The 22,010-nt window shown below is 34.0% G+C and overlaps 2 protein-coding genes across 6 annotated transcripts in view; one reads left to right on the forward strand and one right to left on the reverse strand.

Annotated features, from left to right (window-relative positions):
* Positions 1 to 4,688, reverse strand: part of LOC115232948 — a 75,905-nt gene extending 71,217 nt beyond the window's left edge. The window contains exons 1-2 of the mRNA XM_029803132.1: positions 3,985 to 4,688; positions 3,624 to 3,750 (exon numbers count right to left, since the gene is read on the reverse strand). The gene's annotated coding sequence lies outside the window, so the exon portion shown is untranslated. The remainder of the gene's footprint in view (positions 1 to 3,623; positions 3,751 to 3,984) is intronic.
* On the forward strand, positions 211 to 22,010 carry LOC115232921 (anoctamin-8). 5 transcript variants are annotated; one of them, XM_029803118.1, is made up of 17 exons: positions 212 to 652; positions 7,169 to 7,254; positions 13,603 to 13,763; positions 13,848 to 14,124; positions 14,246 to 14,434; positions 14,602 to 14,787; positions 15,020 to 15,172; positions 15,300 to 15,435; positions 15,858 to 15,913; positions 16,955 to 17,029; positions 17,097 to 17,414; positions 19,151 to 19,348; positions 19,818 to 20,109; positions 20,364 to 20,681; positions 20,826 to 21,087; positions 21,283 to 21,417; positions 21,448 to 22,010. In XM_029803118.1, exons 1-17 carry the CDS (start codon positions 424 to 426, stop codon positions 21,824 to 21,826), a joined length of 3,450 nt encoding a protein of 1,149 aa, XP_029658978.1. In that variant the 5' UTR covers positions 212 to 423; the 3' UTR covers positions 21,827 to 22,010. The 5 variants fall into 5 exon arrangements, with proteins under 5 accessions (XP_029658971.1, XP_029658978.1, XP_029658953.1 ...); XM_029803111.1 differs by having other exon boundaries at positions 211 to 652; positions 20,388 to 20,681; positions 21,283 to 22,010; XM_029803093.1 differs by having other exon boundaries at positions 21,283 to 22,010.

Raw genomic sequence — 22,010 nt, forward strand, 5'->3', positions numbered from 1 at the left:
CCTTCAAGTCCAAGTTAGCTTTATCTCTCGCGTCGACTAAAACCCACCCTTACGACGCCATCGATCGGTAAAGTACAACCCCACTCGTGCAGATGGTGCCACGTCACGAAGGGGCGGCATTTCGGCACCGGAAGCGCAATAGGGGATGCTCGGAGGGGTCTCACCCGATATGTACACGTCGTCATCGTGCGAGTCGACGACTATGTGGCATGGGTGGCCACGTAGGCGGCGAAGGGTTAGAAGTGGTGAGACGTAAGGAGGGTAATATACAACGGGAGCGGGATACGAGAAGTAAGACGAGGGCGCGAGAGCGCAGCAAAGAGAGAGGGTGGGCGAGAACGACGTAGCGAGACGAGTCACAGTTCAGTTGAGGCGCAAGAGTCCTCCGGCCAAGGACTACGATCCCTGGCAGTCCGGGACATTATGCCAGGCGGCGAGGGGTCCTCGATCAATCTCCTCGACCATCATCATCACCATCGCGCGTCGACCGCCGCCACCACGTCCACGACGGACGAGTGCGCGAACGGCGATGATGTCAAAACCGGGACGAGCACCGGCGCGACCTTCACCAATACGATGACGAGCGCCCTACCGGGCGACGGTCTCCGGCGTAGAAAGGTCATACACGCGGCCCGAGAGACCCTCGACAAGGGTAAGTCAGGCCCCCTTCGTCGCCCCCTTTGTCGTCCTCTTTCACGGTACCATCGCGTTCCTAGCTTACGAAACCTCGCGCAACCGCTGCTGTCGTCGCGGGTACCAACTCCGAGTGCCCCGTCGATTCTCGACTGCACGGATATCGGGGGATCGATCCTCCTTTCTCAACATGATACCGCCTGCCACCCGATAAGGCGGAACGCTCTTCGATCCGTTCCTCACTTTGTTTAACGAGGTGATCGCGAAGAATCGAGCCAACGTGCGTTAATGCCGATTTACGAGCCGACTTAGCTATCTCTCTCGATCGCGTATGCATTTCACGTCTCTGATATTACGATCAGTGTGACTTTCAGAATATTAATTTAGTTGTCGTAAATCAAAAATCTCTTGCCACGTTGATTCATCACTAAGTTTTCTTAGGAAAGTATTATATCTGAATAAAACTTAAACTTTTTATAAGTTTCTGTATCTTTTATTCGTATTTACATTGACTTTTATTACGCATGTCCTGATTTGTTCCATGCTCTGATTTAACATTTAATTATTGGCGAATAATACAAAATAATAGATTTAATGACTTCGTGCTATTATTTTCTCGTTATTGAATTATTGATGGTATCATTGATACATCTACTACTATAGTATACTAGATGTATCTACGAACATGGTGAGAGCCATAAATAATATATAAGCTGGAGTTCAATGAATTTATGTGGCCTTTGATAAAATGATGAAATAACATCATACTCGATTTACAACGACAAACATCCTTGCAAAAGAAACATGTTTTATGTCATCTTAATCTTTTTTGACGATCGATGTGTTCAGACCGCCATATTGCAGCTGCATTTTCGAAATGGTTGCTATTATGGAATTTATATGGATATTATTGTATACCTCATCAAGATTTTTTCGAGATCGAAATGTCAAATGCAGATGTTTAGTGTTAATCTCTTGCCTCGACATTTTTCTTAGTAATATATATCCATTGTGCAATCTAAATCTTCTATTAATCGTTAACATTTTATATGTGTATAATCAAGAATCAGTGCCGGATATAAACTCGTTCCTTCTATCTCATACGAAATTATAACACGAATAGAACAGATAAAAATTTGAAAATGCGAAAATAATAGTATAAATTTATAAAATTCATGATAATATTCATCATAAAATTCATAATATTCATAATAATTCAAATAATAATAAAGTCCTGAAGAAGTTGAAAGTTATATAACTGGTTTATCTCATAAAAATCCAGTCTCTCGGAAATATCTGCAATCCGCGAAACGCTGCAGTTCCACATTTTCAAATCATTGTCGATTCTCCTACGCTTCGCTTATTTTAGCATTCGGCGTATCACAGAAGTTACGTAAGAATACCTTGCACGTGGACGGAATACATTATGTATAGCCAAAAACGATTCGAACAAACACTGCTTCCTAAATAATTTCTTACGAAATAATTTGTGTATAATTCCATAATAATAATAAAACCTCAATAAAATCTCATTAATGATTGGTGATTTAATTTCATGATAGCACGAAAAACGTGATGAATCATAGCTAGCTTGTAGTAAACGTCGAATTTTAGCATTTACTGAAGTTCAGTGTTCGCAAACACTTCTTATTAACTAGCCGAATTTGATTAGCGCGAAATACACGCGAAGCTAGCTTCAAATTTCAAACCCAACTCCATCGAAAACAACGTTAACCCAAATTCGTTTGATGCATAGTAGGAAGACGAAAATATTCTATCTGATTATATGCGCATATTCTACATTTTTTTTTTTAAGATTATTTAATTTTAACAAATCAATCTAAAGTTTATATATATCTCAGTTTAATTAATTCAAATGAATTACTATAGAAGGAAATTTTGCATTGAGCAAACTTTGGAGTCGTTGCATTTTGTAAACATTCAAAGGGGACAGCTTTAACGGGTACAATGTTGAAAAGGCATGGAGGATCGCCAGTGCTCTCAGGAAGTGCAGCTCTTAAAAAACATAAAGCGAAGAGGAACGCTTAACGTTTGTTAACATCGGTTGCGCTGCTCGAATACTCGACCTGCTTTTATATCATATCACAATTGCGCATTGAACCAAATGATGCGGCATATTGTGCATTTCCTACGTTGTATGTTATCCACTGACTGTCGGCAATTCGAAGTAACATTTACATTAACTTTGAGATGAGGATGATTGCAATTACCGCGATTTTATGTCGACATTTCAATTTCTGTGATTATCGTTATCTAAGAAATTTCATCATGTGTCAAAATTTGATCAAGCTCTTGCAATATTATAATTTTCTCTTTCTTATCTTATTCCAGAAGTCTTGATAAAGATATGAACTTCCGACGTTTTATATACGTGATTAAGTTAAATTATATCTATAAGATAGATAAAAAGATTTATATATTCTGTTAAAGTATACCTGCGGTAATTACATTATTGTTAAAAAAATTGCAAAAAAACGCTTCTACAACGTGTTCTAAACAAGAGTGTAATACAATATACACCATAATATAATCGATTTTCGATTAGCAGTTGTGAGTTATGAGACAAACACGGTCGTAAAAATACTTTTATACAGAATATTATATAGTTTAGTAGGGAAGGATAACCCTTTAAACCATATATATTGCGCTCTTTGTATATTGTGAACAAGACTTTAATTAACGCTAATATTATTTTGATAAAATCGCGTTATTTTATTATCACATTAATATTGTATTACAGCAAATTTTAAAAAAAAACTAAATTGAGTTTATTGTAATTTCTTGCACGAAATTTTATTACAGTGTGCATATTAATATCATATTTGTTACTGCATCTTTTTTTAACAAAGTTTTTCCCTCAAAAAATGTTATTTAAAAAAGTTTTTATAATGATTGCACTGACGCCTCCATACCGTTCACTATTCGATGTCATCGAACTGCAAATGTAGACAAAGTTCTCGTGCACTGACCTTATTCCGAGTATATCAAGTCGATGAAGCATGACTATTCCGTAAAAAAATTCTTGTATGTCTCACGATGCAGTTGTTTACATGCATCGTCGGCTTCAAAGAACGCCACGAATCCGTAATCATATGCCTGCGAAAAAATACAGAGTATATTAAAGATGATACGTATATATTAATGTGGACGAAGAATATATATTAATAGATTAAAAACGCGAAGTTTAAAGAATAAAAGATGTAAATAAAGTAGATCTCAATTTATTTTCGAGTTACAGATGTTCTCTCTATAGCTTCCTATTGACATTTTTTTTTTAGATTCTATGAGGCGAAAAATGTACACAGAAATTAAAGAATTTTTGAAAATTACCCTTGAAGTTTGAGGAGAACGAAAATCCTTCGACCATTTCATGCAGCTCTACAGTATGCATGATACACGCATCGATGTTAAACGCGACGATATTATATAATATCCTAACGGAAACGCGTGATTTTCTCGTTCACGAAACGACCGTGTCCATAATTTCCGTATTTTGTACTGCATGCCCGAGATATAGATAGCGTGCATCTCGCGTTAGAGAATATATCTATATATACATAGCGGGTGGCTGTGACGTAAAAGGGATTCTCGCTCCCCCTTTTCATCCCCCTCCCCCAAAATGAGATGCGATGATAGCATTTCAACAACGGTTCATCCGAAGGGATTTGGAATGAAGACCTTGTGAGGCAGCTTAACCGCGGCGTATATTCTAGATGCACAGAGGTGCGAATTTCTGACCTGATGGTGCTCGCCAGTTATTAATTATTCAAATAGTTCCGCGCGAACGTGCGTGACGACGGTGTACTAGAGTTTAGTAGTCGACAGACTAATAAAATTAACAAAACTTGTTAATCATTTTTAGCACCAAATCTTTCTCACCATTAGTTTCTACATACAATATAATATGCATACTTTGGAATATCGATTTTAAGATATTCTTGAACAAATCATTTTTGAACAGAATTAGAAGAACTATTTTTTGCGTTTATATTATGTGTTACATATTAAATTAATATCCTATTTTTCTAATTTTAATTAATCTTATACTGTTTAATATATTGTTCTTTTCTGAACTATAATTATATAAATATATACATTCTTTATATGATTATAGTTCAGAAAAGAACAAAGAAAGAGAGAGAGAGAGAGAGAAAGAAATATTTTATTAATATAAAAATCCGAAAAGAATAAAAAATATTATACAAGAAGATAAATTTTTTCTTGACACAAGGTGGGGTGACTTAATTGTTTATTATTATACATGAAAATCGCAGCTGATGCTAACAAAATTCGAATTGTGTCTTTGAACTGGGAAATAAAATGGAGTAATTTTGTTTATATTAGCAATCTTTTTGATTCACAACTACTGTTGGAATTCTGCCATTATTTACATTGTCTCCCTACATTGTTTGGGAATATTCCAAAAGCAATAATATAGTGGAACAATGGTTCAGAGTCTATATTCACTGTGTACAGTGCTACTATTTTTTACAGTCGCACAATTTTAGAAGAAAAAAATTCTGTGAGCAGAAAATTTAATAATTTAAAAAATAACGATAAAATATAAGCATTTCATAAATACTATAATTTATACAAATAGAATATTATAAGATAACTACATACGTGTAATCAAGATGATTACATACGTGTGTATTATATTTTATGCCTAGAAAAAATCCTACTATTACATATATTAGTAAGTTTACTACGTTTCATAACAATATATCTCGATAAGAATTTAAAGTTTTGCGGACGACGTAGATGGATGCCTATGTTCACATTTACCCTAGATACTTTCGGGTCCATCCGGAGTAATCACGTACCCTACTTTATCTTGTTGAGAGATTTTTAGTCATTATATGTTTTCGTGTACATGAGATTAATGATCGTATCTCTACACGACAGTGTAATGTATCGCTTGGTTTCCGTTACATATGTTTGGAGAAACCGATTCTTACAATGTCGATTAACTTTAACCGTACTTTAATTGTTTCTCCATCCCTTTCTGGAAACTGTAGAAGCAATCAAACTACAACTAAAGTTCACTGATGTCAGCAAAATCGGCATCAAGCAATAAACTGACATTCTTAGAGATAACATTTTATGAGTTACATTGTTACAATAGGAACGCGCGGATAAAACTGTAATATGTATATCATAACAAATAGCAACTTTATAATTTTTATTTTATTACATTTTCATTAATTAATCAAAAAATTTGGACATTACATATATCTCTTTTTTGTCTCTCTCTCTCCCTCTCTCTCTCTTTCTTACTAAAATAAAAAAATTATTACTACCCCTTTACCATTATATTAATATTTCATAGTAATATATTGCTCAAATATAAGAAAATATAAAAAAAGAAAACGTAAGAAAAAATACAATATAAACTTGTAATAAAAATATAAATTACATACAACAAATTAAAATGTAAACACACTAAAAGCTTCAATATATACAAATATGATAAAAAATGTTTTAACGAGCGATAGAAAGCTGGCACAGTAAACAAGGCGCAAAAGAATAAATTGTCTAAAATTCGTTTAAAATCGTATCATTTAATTTTATTGTATTGTTATAAAATTGTATCATTTAATTTTATAATGAACGAACTTTGGACAATTTATTCTTTTGCGCCTTGTTTACTGCGCCGGCTCTCCCTATCACCCGTTAAAACATTTTTTATCGTATTTATAAATTTAGACGTAAAATTTCCATAATTGACATATGCTTCAGATAACATTTATAAAAGAACGGAATCAATGTTCTCTTTTTCTATTAAAAATACGCGCATGCTGGTTTATCATTGTAACGATTTGAAATTTTTAATACATTTTACCGATAAACGTATAGCTAGTCTATTTCAGGACCGCCGTTTAATATTGCAATATGCATAAATCTATTTTCTTGAGAAAGAGATCATCGTTTAGTTTACGATAATTCAAAAGTCGATTTTTAAAATAAATATACACCTATACTAAGTTAAGGCAACTTATGTCAATTAATATAAAATATTACACATGTCATATTATTTATAAACGATTGGAAAAGCTAAATTTTGGACGTAGACTAAGAATTGAGATTAATGTTATTAATATTCACAGGTAATTGAATAGTATATAATAGAAATAACCAAACATTCAGAATACACAAGCATTTAGTTTCTTTTAAAATAATTAAAAAATCCATATTCGGATATTCCGGAATTTTACATAAAAAATTTTAAATAAGATAATTAATAAGTCAAAATAAAATAATGCAACACATTATATTTTGCGTTGCTTAAAATTATTGTAAAATATTATCGCTTAGATCTTTATATTTTGGTGAAAAGTGGAAACACATAGCAATTGACATAAGACATATCTTTTTTACATATCTATAGCATCAAATATTCAATTCAGAAAAACATTGCTTTAGGATTTTCAATCTCTAGCACAAACAATATAATAGATCTCTCTAATATGAATTTAATATATCTCAATGGTTACATATGTATTTTTCTTTCCAGCATCCCGTCTTTTAAGACGAAAAATACCATGTACAGGCCATCTAATGACCCCCCGCCGCCTATGGATACAAAAGGTTCCTACTCAGGTATGTATCAGGTCTACCGGAAAGTTCTGTCCGTTTTTGGAATAAAACAAAATACAAATTTTTATTACCGTCAATAAACTTTATTAAATAATGTAATTGCCATTATTCGGAGAAGTATTGTCAGCAACTGGATAATTTAAATACAGCAGTCCAAGAAAAGAGGCCGGCGATGTCCAATAGGAAGAACATCATACTGCATCATGATAATGCCAGGCCACATGCTGCTTTGGATACTCGTCAAAAAATTGCAGAACTAGGCTGGAAAATTCTGTCGCATCCACCATATTCCCCGGACTTAGCACCCACCGACTATCACTTGTTTTTGTCCTTACAAAATTTTTTGAGGGGCAAAAAATTCAAAAATGAAGAAGATATCAAACAAGCACTGGTTCAATTTTTCGCATCAAAAGATAAAACATTTTTCGAAAAAGGGATATACAAATTGCCCTCACGCTGGCAAGAAATCATTAATAATAATGGCAATTACATTATTTAATAAAGTTTATTGACGGTAATAAAAATTTGTATTTTGTTTTATTCCAAAAACGGACAGAACTTTCCGGTAGACCTAATATAATATCGGTAAATATGATATATTGTTGGGAACAGAAAAGGTCGCGGGAAAATCAATACGAATTTTACCACATTGTCAATTCGTTATGCTTTAATTATTCCGCGACGCGCAATCGCTATCGGACAAAAAAAAACATTCGGACGGGAAACGTGATAATTTTATATATATATATAATTAGCACTTTTATACACACACTGCAACAACTATTTACATAAGTTAATTATCGAATTCAAATACTGAAATATGAGTTATACATTATATACATTTTATTCTGATCATCCCTATACAAGTTTATAATACGCGAATGTGTTTTGTGATGAAAAGTAATGCTGCTTTCTCTCAACCTAACACATACAAAATCACGTTCGGATAATATTCTTTTTATACTCGATTGTTACGATCACAGAGATAACAATAGTTCTATGTGCTTCTATTAACAACGTGTACTAAAATATCTCTATTTTTTCTCCGTGTACATGACTATCTTGCATCAATTGTAATATACAGGGTGTATCCTAAAAAGTGGGAAGTATTGCAATGAGAGATTCAGGACACAAAAATAAGAGAAAAAATTCATATAAACATATGTCCGATATGACCCTGTTTTCAAGTTATAGCTTGTTTTATTTTATGTTACAGAATTAAGATAATTACGGTTACAGGAAGTGCTCAAAATGACTATTTATGCAGTACACAACAGCAATTTTACTATAATCATCTATACAGGTTACGAAATACTTTTCACCTTTCTATCCGGTTTGAGTAACTGGTCCATGTACATCTGTATAGATTATTTCTAGAATGTCATTTGCTCTGTTTCGATTATTTTTAAATTTTAAATTTGTCATTTTGTTTTTCAAACACGTTTCGCACTTTAAAAATTCGTCTTCAATCCTTTTAGGAAGTCCATCAAGTAACTGTAATTCACACAGATATTTTAAATCACGAAAATTTGTATGGCCAAGTATTTTATGCCATCTTTCTTTATTTGACATCTCTATAAAGCTTGTATATGATATGGTTTCAATATTTTCGTCATTTATAACTTTTCCATTTTATGCATAAAGTTTCTTTTTCTTTTCACCAATAGCAATTAGTTCTTTTCTTTTATTATAAATTTTTGCATTATTGTTTTCAAATATAACTCTATTCTTTTGACCAACAATAGCCGAAATGCTTAATAAATTTTGTTTCATTTTTGGCACATAATAAACGTCTTTTATTTCGGTTTCAATTTGTTTATCAGCAACGTTAAAAAAAATAGTAATATTTCCAATTTTATCGGATTGTAGTGAGAAGCCATCACCCACTTTAATATCCACAGGAGTTTCCAACTTTACAGACGTCGAGAAATATTTATCAGAGTTCACACAATATGATCTGAGCAATCATTATCCAATAACCATGTAACTTCTTCAACTAACATGTTTTTTTCATTTGACTTTTTAGCCGTTGTCATAACTTCGACATTAAAAGTATTTCTTTCACTTTCGTCATTTACAACTGAATTTCCAGCGATTCTCATTAAATTACTTCTGTTGAGATTTCTTGAATATCTGTTTTGTCCATTTGAATTGTTCCAACAAAAACGCTATGTGTCCTAGTCTGTTACATTTATAACATCTTTTTATCTAATTATCTGGCTTTTCCTGATTATTTTGATATCTTGAATTGCTCGGTTGATTATTGTTGAAGTTTCTTGAATTAAAATATTTGTTATTTTGTTGTTGATTAAAATTCTTACCTTTTTTGGCATTTGGGAATTAAATGCTTAAAGATTATTTTTTATGTTACCATTGTTATCTTCACGTTTTTGAAATTCTAATGTTAGTTTGGATTTTACGTATTCTACTGATTTGCCTTTATCTGGTAAAGCATCAACTACATCAACTATATGTGACATACTCTTAGGAAGCGTCAACAGTAGATAGTTTAATTTATCATCGTTGCTCACAGTTTCACCAGCATTTTTTAGTTCATTCATCAGTTTTTCAAAGTCATTAAAAAACTCGGCTGGATTTTCAGTTTCTTTCATTCTTAATTCCAGTAGTTTTCTTTTACACAATAGTTTGACTGCACTATTTTTAACTAAATAAATTTCATCAAGTTTCACCCGCCGTATTCACCAGACATTGCTCCTTTTGATTTCCACATGTTTAGATCGATGGCGCATGGCCTGTCTGAGCAACACTTCACATCATATGAAGATACCAAAAATTGGGTCGATTCGTGGATAGCCTCAAAAGATGAAGCATTCTTCCGACGCGGTATCCGTATGCTGCCAGAAAGATGGGAAAAAGTAGTGGCAAGCGATGGACAATACTTCAAATAAAACATTAGGTTCCGTTCTTTTACAATAAATGCCCAATTTTTGATAAAAAACGGCGGAAACTTATTTGTACACCTAATATGTCCGATATGATCTTGTTTTTAAATTATAGTTTGTTTTATTTTTCAACATAATTAAGATAATTACGGTTACAGGAAGTGCTCAAAATGACTACCTCTAACTTGAATACAGGCTTCAACACGTCTCATCATAGATTGTCTGACTTTTTCAAAAATTCAGGGTATTGCTTGAATTTCCCGGCAACCATCTTCAACACGTTGACGAAGTATCTCGACGTTGTCAATGGGTGTTTTGTAAACAATGGATTTTAGATGCCCCCACTTACAACACAAATAATACGCGTTCATGTTTACAAATTAACAAGACCTTAAGTCCTTTAAATCTTGGACATAAACAGCAAACTGATATCCAAGTATGCTATCTTAACTTTATTGGAAATTAAAACAAGCTATAATTTGAAAACAAGGTCATATCGGACATATGTTTATATGAACTTTTTCTCTTATTTTTGTGTCCTGAATCCCCCATTGCAATACTTCCCACTTTTTAGGATACACCCTGTATAATATAATACGATGATATCATCGCATAAATAACTAATCCGAAAAAGAAAACAAAGAAATTAATACAAACAGAATACTGGGATTTTCTATAAATAAATATGAATTTATATTCTAAATTGATTCATGATGAATTGATTATATAAATGTGAGCAACGGTCATTAAAGAATGTTTTATGGAAGTAATAATATCGACTTTACACACATTAAGCCATTAGTGGATATCGAAGAAGTCCGCGTGTACTGCGACGTTTACTTCGAAGCTATATTGTTGATTTTGTGCTATTCTGTTTGTCTTTTACTACCCTGTCTCGAATTGCGCGGATTCGATTCTTGTCATGTTAGCACAACGTGAGGTAAATTTATCTTGAGTATGCTATTTTACGTAACATAAGATGTTCAGAATGTAATTGTATTAAATTATATGTAATTTATAGTAAAAAGTATTATATAAATTCTATATTCGCAATAGTTACATAACTACTTATGTAAAAAATCAAAATGTTATTAATGTTTCAACAAATTTACAAGTTTAAAATATAAAATAACTTTTTAACAAAACAAAACAAAAGACTTAAATTTAAATAAAAATTTTAATTTTACGATAACTTTATTTGTACCACAATAATTCTCTCAATCAAGTAATTATTTACATGCATTTATTTTAATATTATCGATCGGCTGTTCTAAATGTCTCGAAATATAATAATCTAAAGAATTTAACTTTAAAAATCTTGAAAACGCAACGCAAAACATCAATGTCGAACTTTCGAATTTAAAAAGCGCGTATTCTGAGAGGAAAAAATATATAGTGTAAAAAATAAATAATATTATTTCTACTTAAGTATCTTGTTTTATTGTTTCAAGAGAACTGAGAACACTTGAGATAATAAACGAGTTTGTAATAATGTTTGTAATAATGAATTTGTAAGTTTTAATATTATAACACTAAAATAAAACTTTTCTTGGAATTATATAACTATCTAGAGCATAAAATCTAAGATCTATAATATATTTTACTTTTGAAATAATCTCCTCAACAAATTATCAAAGTTGTTGATACTCGTTATAAGGCATCCTATATATAAGTACCGTATCGTCTCTCTGCACGATTCCCTCTTATTGTCTTTTCAAGTAGGTCATCACCGTATAACAATTGTAGTGCATTGAAGTCTCAATGATTATGATGTACAGTATTTTATCGCGTACCCCCCGCCAGAAATGCTCACTTATTGCGTGCAAGATATAATTATTTGCCTTATTGCTGCTATTAAGTACTGATTTCATGTAACTTCGTCAACGAAAACGCGTATCTATTATATGAAACAAACGTTATGTTTGTCTCTTACATCAAGGATTCAGAAATTATATTTTACGATATATTAATGCCAAATTTTTCTAGCTCTCATTACCATGTTTTTTGCTTTCACGTAAGAAAGAATACTGATTCTTTTAAAACTGACGATATTGTTTATGTTGACTTTGATGCTTGTTTAATAAATCATTATTAAATAATTATATTCTTCCAAAAATATCTTGCAAAGTAATTTAATTAATTTTCAAGAGAAAGTATGCAAATGCAACAGGTATCGTTACACGCAATGTTGACTAAAGTATCCGCATATTATGTATCACTCGCAAGCTAATGATTTTTATAACGCTATCCGTTTTTACCATTTGCAAGAATAAATATTTAAATATAAACAGAAATCATGTGTATTCATCATCAATCATACATATTTGTGAATACTTTGATTATAACGCACTTCTTATAATAAATAGGTAATACAATATACCGTGAATTTTTTTCGATTAAGTAAAATGAGAGAAATTGTTACGCCATTACATAAGATTGTTTAATCTTATTAATTATACAAGAGATAGATAGCCTTCTCCCCTGTTCTTGATAATTATGTGTAATACTGTTTAAATATTAAGGTAATAATTTTTTGTGCATAGGATTGATTAATTGCACATATATAACTATTTCTTTTTCCGATAGTGTCAATTTTCTCAGCTAACAGTAGTTTCTACATGTAATTTTTGCGCTCGAATCAGCATAAGTTGACTAACATCCAAATAGTTGCATAGCACTTGGTATCGCCAATTCACGTACGATACCCCGATAACACGGCTGACCTAGTAATGTACGTAACTACTTGGCCACGCCAAGTAAACCTTCGAGCCGTCCGTTTTCTTGATCGTTTAAGAGTTTGAGATCATTAATATTTCACGAAACGACGTAAAGGATCGTTGAACTATTTCTTAAGAAGCGTATGTAATCAATCTATGTGATGCAATAAAAACTCAAATCTTTTTTTGTGATTCTTTCTACATCCTTCGTCGCTCAGTATACATAAATGCAATCTAAAATCTAAAATAAAATCAATTAAAATTGTGAAATTTTGAACTTTTGAAATTTTGAACTTTGAAACATTTATAAAATTGTGATGATGTCAAATTTAATTTCGGGATTTCAAAAATAATAATATAAGAGCGAATGCTATATGAAATCAATAATAAGAGCTTCAGTATGAAAAATATTTAAATATTAAAATATTTAACAATATAGTTTAAAGAAAAATTAAATAGAAATTTCAACATACACATATTTCTAATAAATGTTATTTTAGTAGTAGTATTTTTTTTAGAATATAATATTAATTATAATTCTATTGGTATAGATATAGAAATAAAATATAATTTTCGAGAGAAATATTAATAGCCTATTGTAGTAATTTATATAAAATTTCATATTTAAATTTTAACTTATATTTGCTTTTCCAATACATGTTTCAAATGTAATTATACTTTTTAGTGTGCCAACTGCGTACAAAGAAGCTTAATAATTCGACTTTTTCCAGGAATGCGACGTAGTCATGATGTTCCCTAGCGGGGCAAATGACGAGACCTTGATGTGGTTTTTAGGACGGCTTCGGGCTGGAACCCCGGGGTTAATAGTTCACGTGCGACATCATGCGTCATCGGACAGTTACGGGTTTTACATTACAGCACCTTTCGGAATGTAAGTATCCGATTGTCAGGTCAAACTTTAATGAAAACGCGACAGATCATACAATCGAATAACTTTAACTCCATTGGCTCGCAGTCTGCTCAAGGCTGCCGAGGAAGTGCATCTACCGAAGACCCTGCGACAGGAATTTGGCGGTGGACTCAAGGAATTTGTCGGCTCTGAGGCCAATTGCTTCGAGGGCAGCGACGACGAGATCCGCTTCTTCAGTACCCAAGAAAGACAGTCTCTAGTGCTGCACCTGCTTCACACCTTGAGAGCGGGTCCACACGATCTCCACAGTCTCTCTGGTCTTAAGCTGGTGGAGGGTCAAGCGATCATTCCAAAGTGCATTTCGTCTGGTATTATTTCTCAGGTGCGATATATATATAAACGATAATTTACATGCTTCATCCGTATCTCCTCGAATCTCTTCTTCGTCAAAAGAGAAATTTGTCACACTTTCGTCACTTTATTCTCTTTCTTTTTCTCGCCAGGTCTTCCCCCTTCATGAATTGCCCGCATTAGAAAAATTGCAACGAAACTGGGTTCGCGCGTTTCTTAGCCCACAGCCCTTGGACGACATTTGTAAATACTTCGGGGTGAAAATTACCATGTACTTTGCCTGGCTCGGCCACTACACTACCGCTTTAATCGTTCCAGCTGCAGTGGGTGTCATATACTGGGTATGTATGCGTTTCGCATATTAATATTTATTGATATTTAAACAAAAGAAAGCAAAATTTAATGACAAATTTAAACGCAGAAATAACTGATAAACTGATTCTCAATTAATAATATATTTTTAGATTCGAAAATATAAGAAATTTAGCGTTGTATCCCGACTGTTTAGGTCGGCATCATCGGCAGGAACCAAGCGGTAGAAGACGTGGCCTACGTTCTGTTCTCGGTATTCAACGTGATATGGGCTACCGTATACTTGGAGACGTGGAAAAGGAGAGGCGCGGAATTGGCGTACAGATGGGGCACTTTGGATCAGAGGGACGATTTATTGGTCGAGCCTAGACCTCTGTTTACAGTAAGAACCTTTCAAACATTCTTAAGCACTCCGATATCGGCATGGTGATGCCGTAGCGTGCTAATTCAGCGTCTCCACCTGCACAGTGCTATGAGAATATAGATACGCTTTTGCTACACTATTTTAACTGAAAATATAGCGAATACCATGGAGGGGTTTTAACAAACAACAGAATATATCTGTAAGACTCGTTTGAAGTTTGGTATTCAATTACGATTCTAACTCTGTTAAGGGAACTCTGGAGATCTCACCGGTTACAGGAAGACTGGAACCAACGTATCCCAGATGGCGTAGGAATATATTTCGGTATTTTGTGAGCGTTCCTATCATCGCAATCTGTTTACTCTTTGTCTTCATCGTTATGATATTGAGTTTTCAGATACAGGTACATAATTGCACAGAATCATATTGTAAATTAAATTGTACATTAAATATTTTTTTAATTACTCCTTAAATATATAATAATAGATATAATAATAATAATAAAATATATAATAATAGCGAAATCGCAGGATTGGTGGGACGCGCATCTTGAATCTGGAGGTTACGGATTCTGGCTTAGTTACGTGCCAAAGGTTTTGCTCGCAGTAGTCATCGCACTGATGGATGAAGCGTACTTCAAGGTCGCGGTGTGGTTAAACGATTTGGGTATGTATGCCGATAATACTCGACTCCCTACACTTCAACACATATCTTTCTCTATCTCTCTCTTCTTCTCTACCTATCTCTCTCACTTTTTACATAATCGTATCTCCATGCGACTCAAAATACGAACAATCGCCATTTGCCGACTTCTCCGCATCGATTTGTGTATTTTACATACGGTACACTATGCACGTCTAGTTCAAGAGCATAGCATATACTTGCGATAATTTTCCACGGCTTAGCTTCTTCTAGAGAATAATTGGGAGACTATGTAACAAAAATATTTACATTAAAAATTGTTGTTCTATTTTTTTTGTGTGTAACTAAACTTGTAAGATATAATATAGGTACAGTTTCATTTTCATTTAAATCTTGGAGAGCGTTTATGGTAGATAGTATTTGTAATTTTTGTGTGTTGGACGCAGAAAACTATCGACTAGACACCGAGTACGAGAATCATCTGATCTACAAAGTGGCACTGGTAATAAGACGAACTCTCCATTCTCAATTAATAGAATATCAATGTTGTGCTAGACATTGTACGTATGTTCTTCTCTAATTAAACACAGTAAATAACATTAGATCCAGTGTAAAACTTTACCATTTTCCTTATATTATAACGAAAATATAATGCATCAGTCATATATCAAGTCAAAAAATACTTGTAACAACTATCTATAATCGATAAAATTATACAATGATATCATAGTTTGCCTGAGACGCTTAACTTAATAATTTCGTAATTAAGATATATTTTTTTAATCAATTTATTTTATATATTTTACTTATTTTATTGTTATATAGTTATAATTTGATGCCATTCTTTATTTATCTTTTTCACGATCACTTTTTGCTGGTTGCATCATGATTAACAAAATACTTTATATAACATCGCTGAATATGATTAATTAGAGTAATTTTACTTCACCCTCATATTTATTCTCTCTTATTTTTTTTAGTAAATTAGATATCTTTATATATTTGAATTTTATCAGAAGCGTAATGAATTTTCTCTTTGCGGAATATAATTATCAATTTAAAAAAATGCAATATTTACAAAACAAAGTAGAAAAGTTTTATAATACTTGTTCAGGAAAATCTTAATGCAATATAGAAATTGTTGAAGTATTTATGAAGGTAGAAGCAATTTTACTAGTGCAGTTTTGCAATTTGATCTAACGTGATTTGCGACCCAGGCAAACGTGCATAGTGTAAATTAAAACCAACGACAGTATTTTGCTAATTTTAATAATATTTAAAGATCACTTATATATATTTAGAGATGGACGTATGAAAGAATACAATATAGATTTTAAGCTTTTTGTTTTAATGCCTGCTCTGGCTGTCTCTGTCGCTGCATGAACATTCTATTCGCAGAAGAACACTTTTTTGCTTAATTATTTTACGTCATAGATCATTCGTATAATTGCGTTTTTATGTGAATTTGTGTACATACGATGTGTATGTCAAAATGCCGTATTGCGATCTCCATATAATTTACAACACCTATCCTATATTTCAGTTTCAGTTTGTAAACTCCTTCCTATCGCTGTTTTACATCGCCTTCTATCTCCAAGATCAAGAGAGACTCAAAGAGGTGATAATTCAATTATTTCTCTCGCTAAGCGTTATAATCACATTGAGTATATGAACATCCGTTTCAGCAATTGGCGGCTCTACTCATAGCTCGCCAGGTGATCGGCAATCTAAAGGAATCCGCGATACCGTATTTAATCGAGCAGCTGCGGTTGGCACGTCTGAGTTTCGAGCTGTTCGGGGCCTTGAGTCCCAGCGAAGCAAGGCCGCCCCCAAGTCAAGAAAGCGAAGATGTACAGGGCGGTAAAAACAACGAAGAGAAGGAGGATCGGCCCGATAGCGGCAAATCGAAGCAACCGCGAAATGTCAGCCAGGCAGAACTGGAGAGTTCCCTCTACAGAGTAGGGCATCCCACTAATTCTCTACTTAGTGACGTTACGTTCAAGGTTTGATCTAGATTTAGCCAATTTAGTTTTTTCTTTTCTCTTAGAGCAGTCCGCCACACATGTATATTAACCTTGAAGCACTCGCAAGTAAAACGGAAGGCCATCGATATACTTATTTATTGAACTATCGATATTATATTTAATGAGTGCTTCAGTCACCCCGTCAAGGTTTCTGCTCCTTGAGCAGGTTTCCGTTCTCGACGTTGCGAGTGACTTGAACACTTCACATCATAGATCGAATTATCTTGCCCTTAAGATTTTTCCGTTCGTTCTCTTCGCTCAGATTGCACTCTGCGCACTCAATTGCATGACGACAAAGCCGAATTATTAATAGTAATGTCAATGTCACATTGCGTTTGTCGATCGTTTCTTTTTTTGCAGAATTTTAATGATTTCTTTCCTGTTTTACACCCATTCCATCGACGACGAACAGGTATCGACTACAAAGGTAATATCATATTCATCCTATCATTAAACCTCAATCTCTTCTGTCACGAACAATCGCCATTTGTCTCACATACATATTATATAATTTTGACTATTTGTTTTTGAAATACACATCAAGAATGTAGCAATATAACAATCAAAATATTACTGAATAATTTTGAATGAAATTAAATCTTATTAAATATATGAAATATTTGATTTTTTCTTTGCAATATTATAGAAGGAAAATTAATTTAGCTTCAAATATTTGTGTATGTACTTTTTTTATAAAATAACGTCGTAATAGAAATCTTTGCAAACATGGCAAGTTACGTGACCGAAAGATATAAACAGAATTCTTACCGCTTATCATACAGATCCCGTGTTTACAATTTGTGTTTCGCTAAAGTTTGATTTTCTTTAATGTATGCACGAACCTCGATAATCTATGCCCAAGACACGATATAGATATAATCTCTAGTGTTTCAATTATCTAAAGACAAGCACTGGAGAGATATGTTTTTTGTATTTTTAGCAGGTATTTATAACAGATAAATTTTTTATTAGTATCATATTAATCAGATATTCTATAATATGAACTAAATTTTTATTACTTATTTTATATTGTCAATATTGTCAAATTAAATAATAAAGTCTTTTTAGACTATCTATAATTTGCAACAAAATTCAAAACAGAATTAATAATAATTATTATAATTATGTACATCACGTTTTAATGTATATATATATGTGTATTTTACGTGTTTAAATGTGTTTTCTGTAATATACAACACATAAAATTTATAAATAGAATTCTATCTTCAATTTTGTCGTAAATTATACTTATATCATCTAAAGAGGTCTTTAAACTAAATATTCGTTTCTCTATTAATTTTTAATACGTATATGCAGTAAACGGAAAAAAATCAACGGATTATATTATATAAAAAATTGTAATAGACAATTTATATACAGATATATAAACAAATTTATTTATATATTTATATATTTATATATCAATATATATAGCGCCAACTCACAGCAGGTTAGATCAAATTGTCTTTAATGTAATATACGATGTTCAATGACCATTAAATAACATGAGATGTTCATTGATGATCAAGCTGTCAGTTTTGCAATAGATATTTTCGCGCGACTTTATTTTTAGATATTTTTATTTTTATATATGATATATATGATATATATAATATATATAATTATAAGATAGGCAATTCAGAGAAAATACTTATGATAATTATTAAAATTGCTTGTCTGTACAAGCTTAATGAATGATTATTTTTAATTTACAGTACGACGGGGCGTTTTCGGAGCATTTGGAAATGCTATCGCAACTGGGATATGTCTGTCTCTTCTCTTCGGCCTTTCCATTAGCTGCGATGGCTGCTTTACTTGGAAATTTACTAGAATTACGCGGTGACGCATTCAAATTATGTTTCGTGCTTCAACGACCTTTTGGGCGTAGAGTCTCGAATATCGGCACATGGCAAGTAAGTGAAGAAAAGCTTATGTACATAAGCATATAAATTTAAGAATGAATTCAACCTCGCGAAAATAATTTTAAAAAATTACATAATTATTTACCGTACATCTGATCTTTTTCTCCCTCTTGTTTATAAATTATATTAATTTTTTTTATTGCGTTAGTTGCTCATCCACCTTTACAGAAAGTGCTTGAAATAATTTTCTTACACTTGATAAAATTTTAAATATGATATTCCTCAATTCCTATTAAAAAATTATTATTATAATTATTGCAACAAAAATAAAATATATAATGATGAAAATAGCTGCAATACAGAGATGACAAAATTAGAGAAAATAAACATCTCCATAAATTTTCATTGTTATTTTTTGTACATGTTAAATTCATCTATAAAGTTATGCTCGCATATTAGGTATAAATTATAAATAAAATTAAGCTCAAATGATATGAGTTCAATTTTGCAAATTTGATAGAATGCCATGGAGGCGATGGGTCTAGTCGCTATTTTAGTGAATTGCGCCCTGATTGGATTAAGCGGACAAGTACAACGAATGTTCCCAGAGATGTCGGCAACGCAAACGATCTTATTAATCGTAGCATTGGAGCATATAATGTTCGCCATTCGATTTGTGATTATTTGCGCGATTCCCGACATACCTCATTGGGTCGCTACCGAAATGGCTAAAGTTGAATTTTTACGACGCGAGGCAGTTCGAAGATTATCCTCGACCCCGTCACCGGAACAACAACCAGCAACAGTGATAGGTACGTAATTCATCTTCATATAATATTCGTTCATATATGCGCATTGTTTAATACATGAAACATATAACATGATTTCACGTGACTTTATGAAAATCATCGTATCCTATTTTCGTCTCTCCCGATTCGATAACTGTTTCTAACTACCAGCCTATCCAGTGCCAGTTCACGAATGATCCACTCTATCAGCAAGAAAGTGCTAATTGCTTTACCTGTCGCGTTACATCCTCCCTCCTATTAATCTCGCTCAAACTCAGGGAGATTCGTGGTGAGTCCAGCAGACGGAGAAAGCGAAGAGCAGAACTTGCTTTCCGACCGCACCGGTTACGCGACCACGTCGAGTCAAGCGGACACCACGACCTTGGCTTCGACCACCCACACACCCAGTGGACCGACAACGCCTAGCGCCGTATCGGTGCCGAGGATCGCGGAAACACCACCCACGGCTGAGACACCTGGCAGCGGCGGAAGCAGCAGCGAGACCAGTAGTCCATTCCTACCAGAGAACAATTCCAGCAATGTCACCCGCGATATTCGTAATACGCCGAGGTGTTCCATACCCGGAGGCGAACGAGGTTCGATTTGAGCAATTAATTTTATATTTATTTAAAAAAAAAACCATAAACTGCCAAAATTATTCTAATTAAAATTGTTAATGTATCGTAGACTCTATTAATTGGATAAATAATTCCGTTATATTGACGAGAAATCTTTCGTAGGACGACGTTCGAGGGAATGGTTGACCAACGAGCCAGAAGCATCCGGTGCAACCGATTACGGCCATCATCTAACTATTGGACCGCATGGCGTTGACTGGGTACGTCGATTAGGTCTAGAAGCCGGTGGAAGGAAATCGAGCGATTCCGAAATTAGCGGTGCTGGTGCAGTAAGCGGACGGGAAGAGGAATTAACCTTGCACAGGTCGACCGACTGCATCGTTTCGAAAGAGCTCGCCTCTTCCTCAGATAGCGATCTTCTCAGGTACACGGAAGGAAAAATCTGGATATATATGTAACGCAATTTTTTTACTAGGTTACATAAAGCGCTTCTTTTATCACACAATTAAAATTTTTTTTTATTTCTCACGATATATAAAAATGTCTCTAAAGGTTTATATTTTTATGTTTTTCACTGCTTTTACATTTCGACATCAATACGTCAATCTTGTGCTTGAAGGTCGGCACCACCGTGGGCGGTTGCTCATAGAAACCAGAAGTTCCGCTTCTCGCCAGAAAAGGAGAAAGAACGTGAGAGGACGGAGAAACAGCAATACCAGCAGCATCATCCACGAGAAACGACGCACGATCGCGATCGCGATCGCGAACGCGAACGCGATCGCGAACGCGAACGCGAACGCGATCGCGAACAGCAATCCTATCTCACCGAGAAGGAGAAGGACTCGAGCGGTCTGTCAGACTCCAGCAAGACAATCTCGAGTCAGGAAGAGGAAAAACCGACGACGAAGGAGGACCGAGAGGCGAAAAAGACACGCGTCAAGCAAAGTCTGATGAAGCGGGCGCGCTCGGTAGCGATCTTTTCGCTGAAGTTAAAGGAACGCCGCGCACGGGAGGCCGAGCTTAAGGCTAAGGAAGCGGAAAGGGAAGCTAGGTGGCAACAACCGCAATCCTGCGTCGGCGGCGAGCTCTCGTGCATCCCCATAGAAAAGCTTATTTCCGTGGACGACATTGCGTCCATGGAAATGCGTCGGATGAATCATTAGCCGCTTGACTTGTCTTTCTCACACATTTTCATTTTCGCGCTACGTAGAGAGCCGTTCGTGTGCCGCGACACGTGAATGCATCGATATCTTGTCAACTTGATGGCAAAATTTAGACGCGAGAAAAAAATCGTGGCGGAGATAGAGGAGACAATTTGGTCGCAAAGCAGAAACGCGCGATCGGAAG

Source organism: Formica exsecta, unplaced genomic scaffold (assembly GCF_003651465.1).
Source record: "Formica exsecta isolate Colony F162 unplaced genomic scaffold, ASM365146v1 scaffold1022, whole genome shotgun sequence".
Lineage (NCBI taxonomy): Eukaryota > Metazoa > Arthropoda > Insecta > Hymenoptera > Formicidae > Formica > Formica exsecta.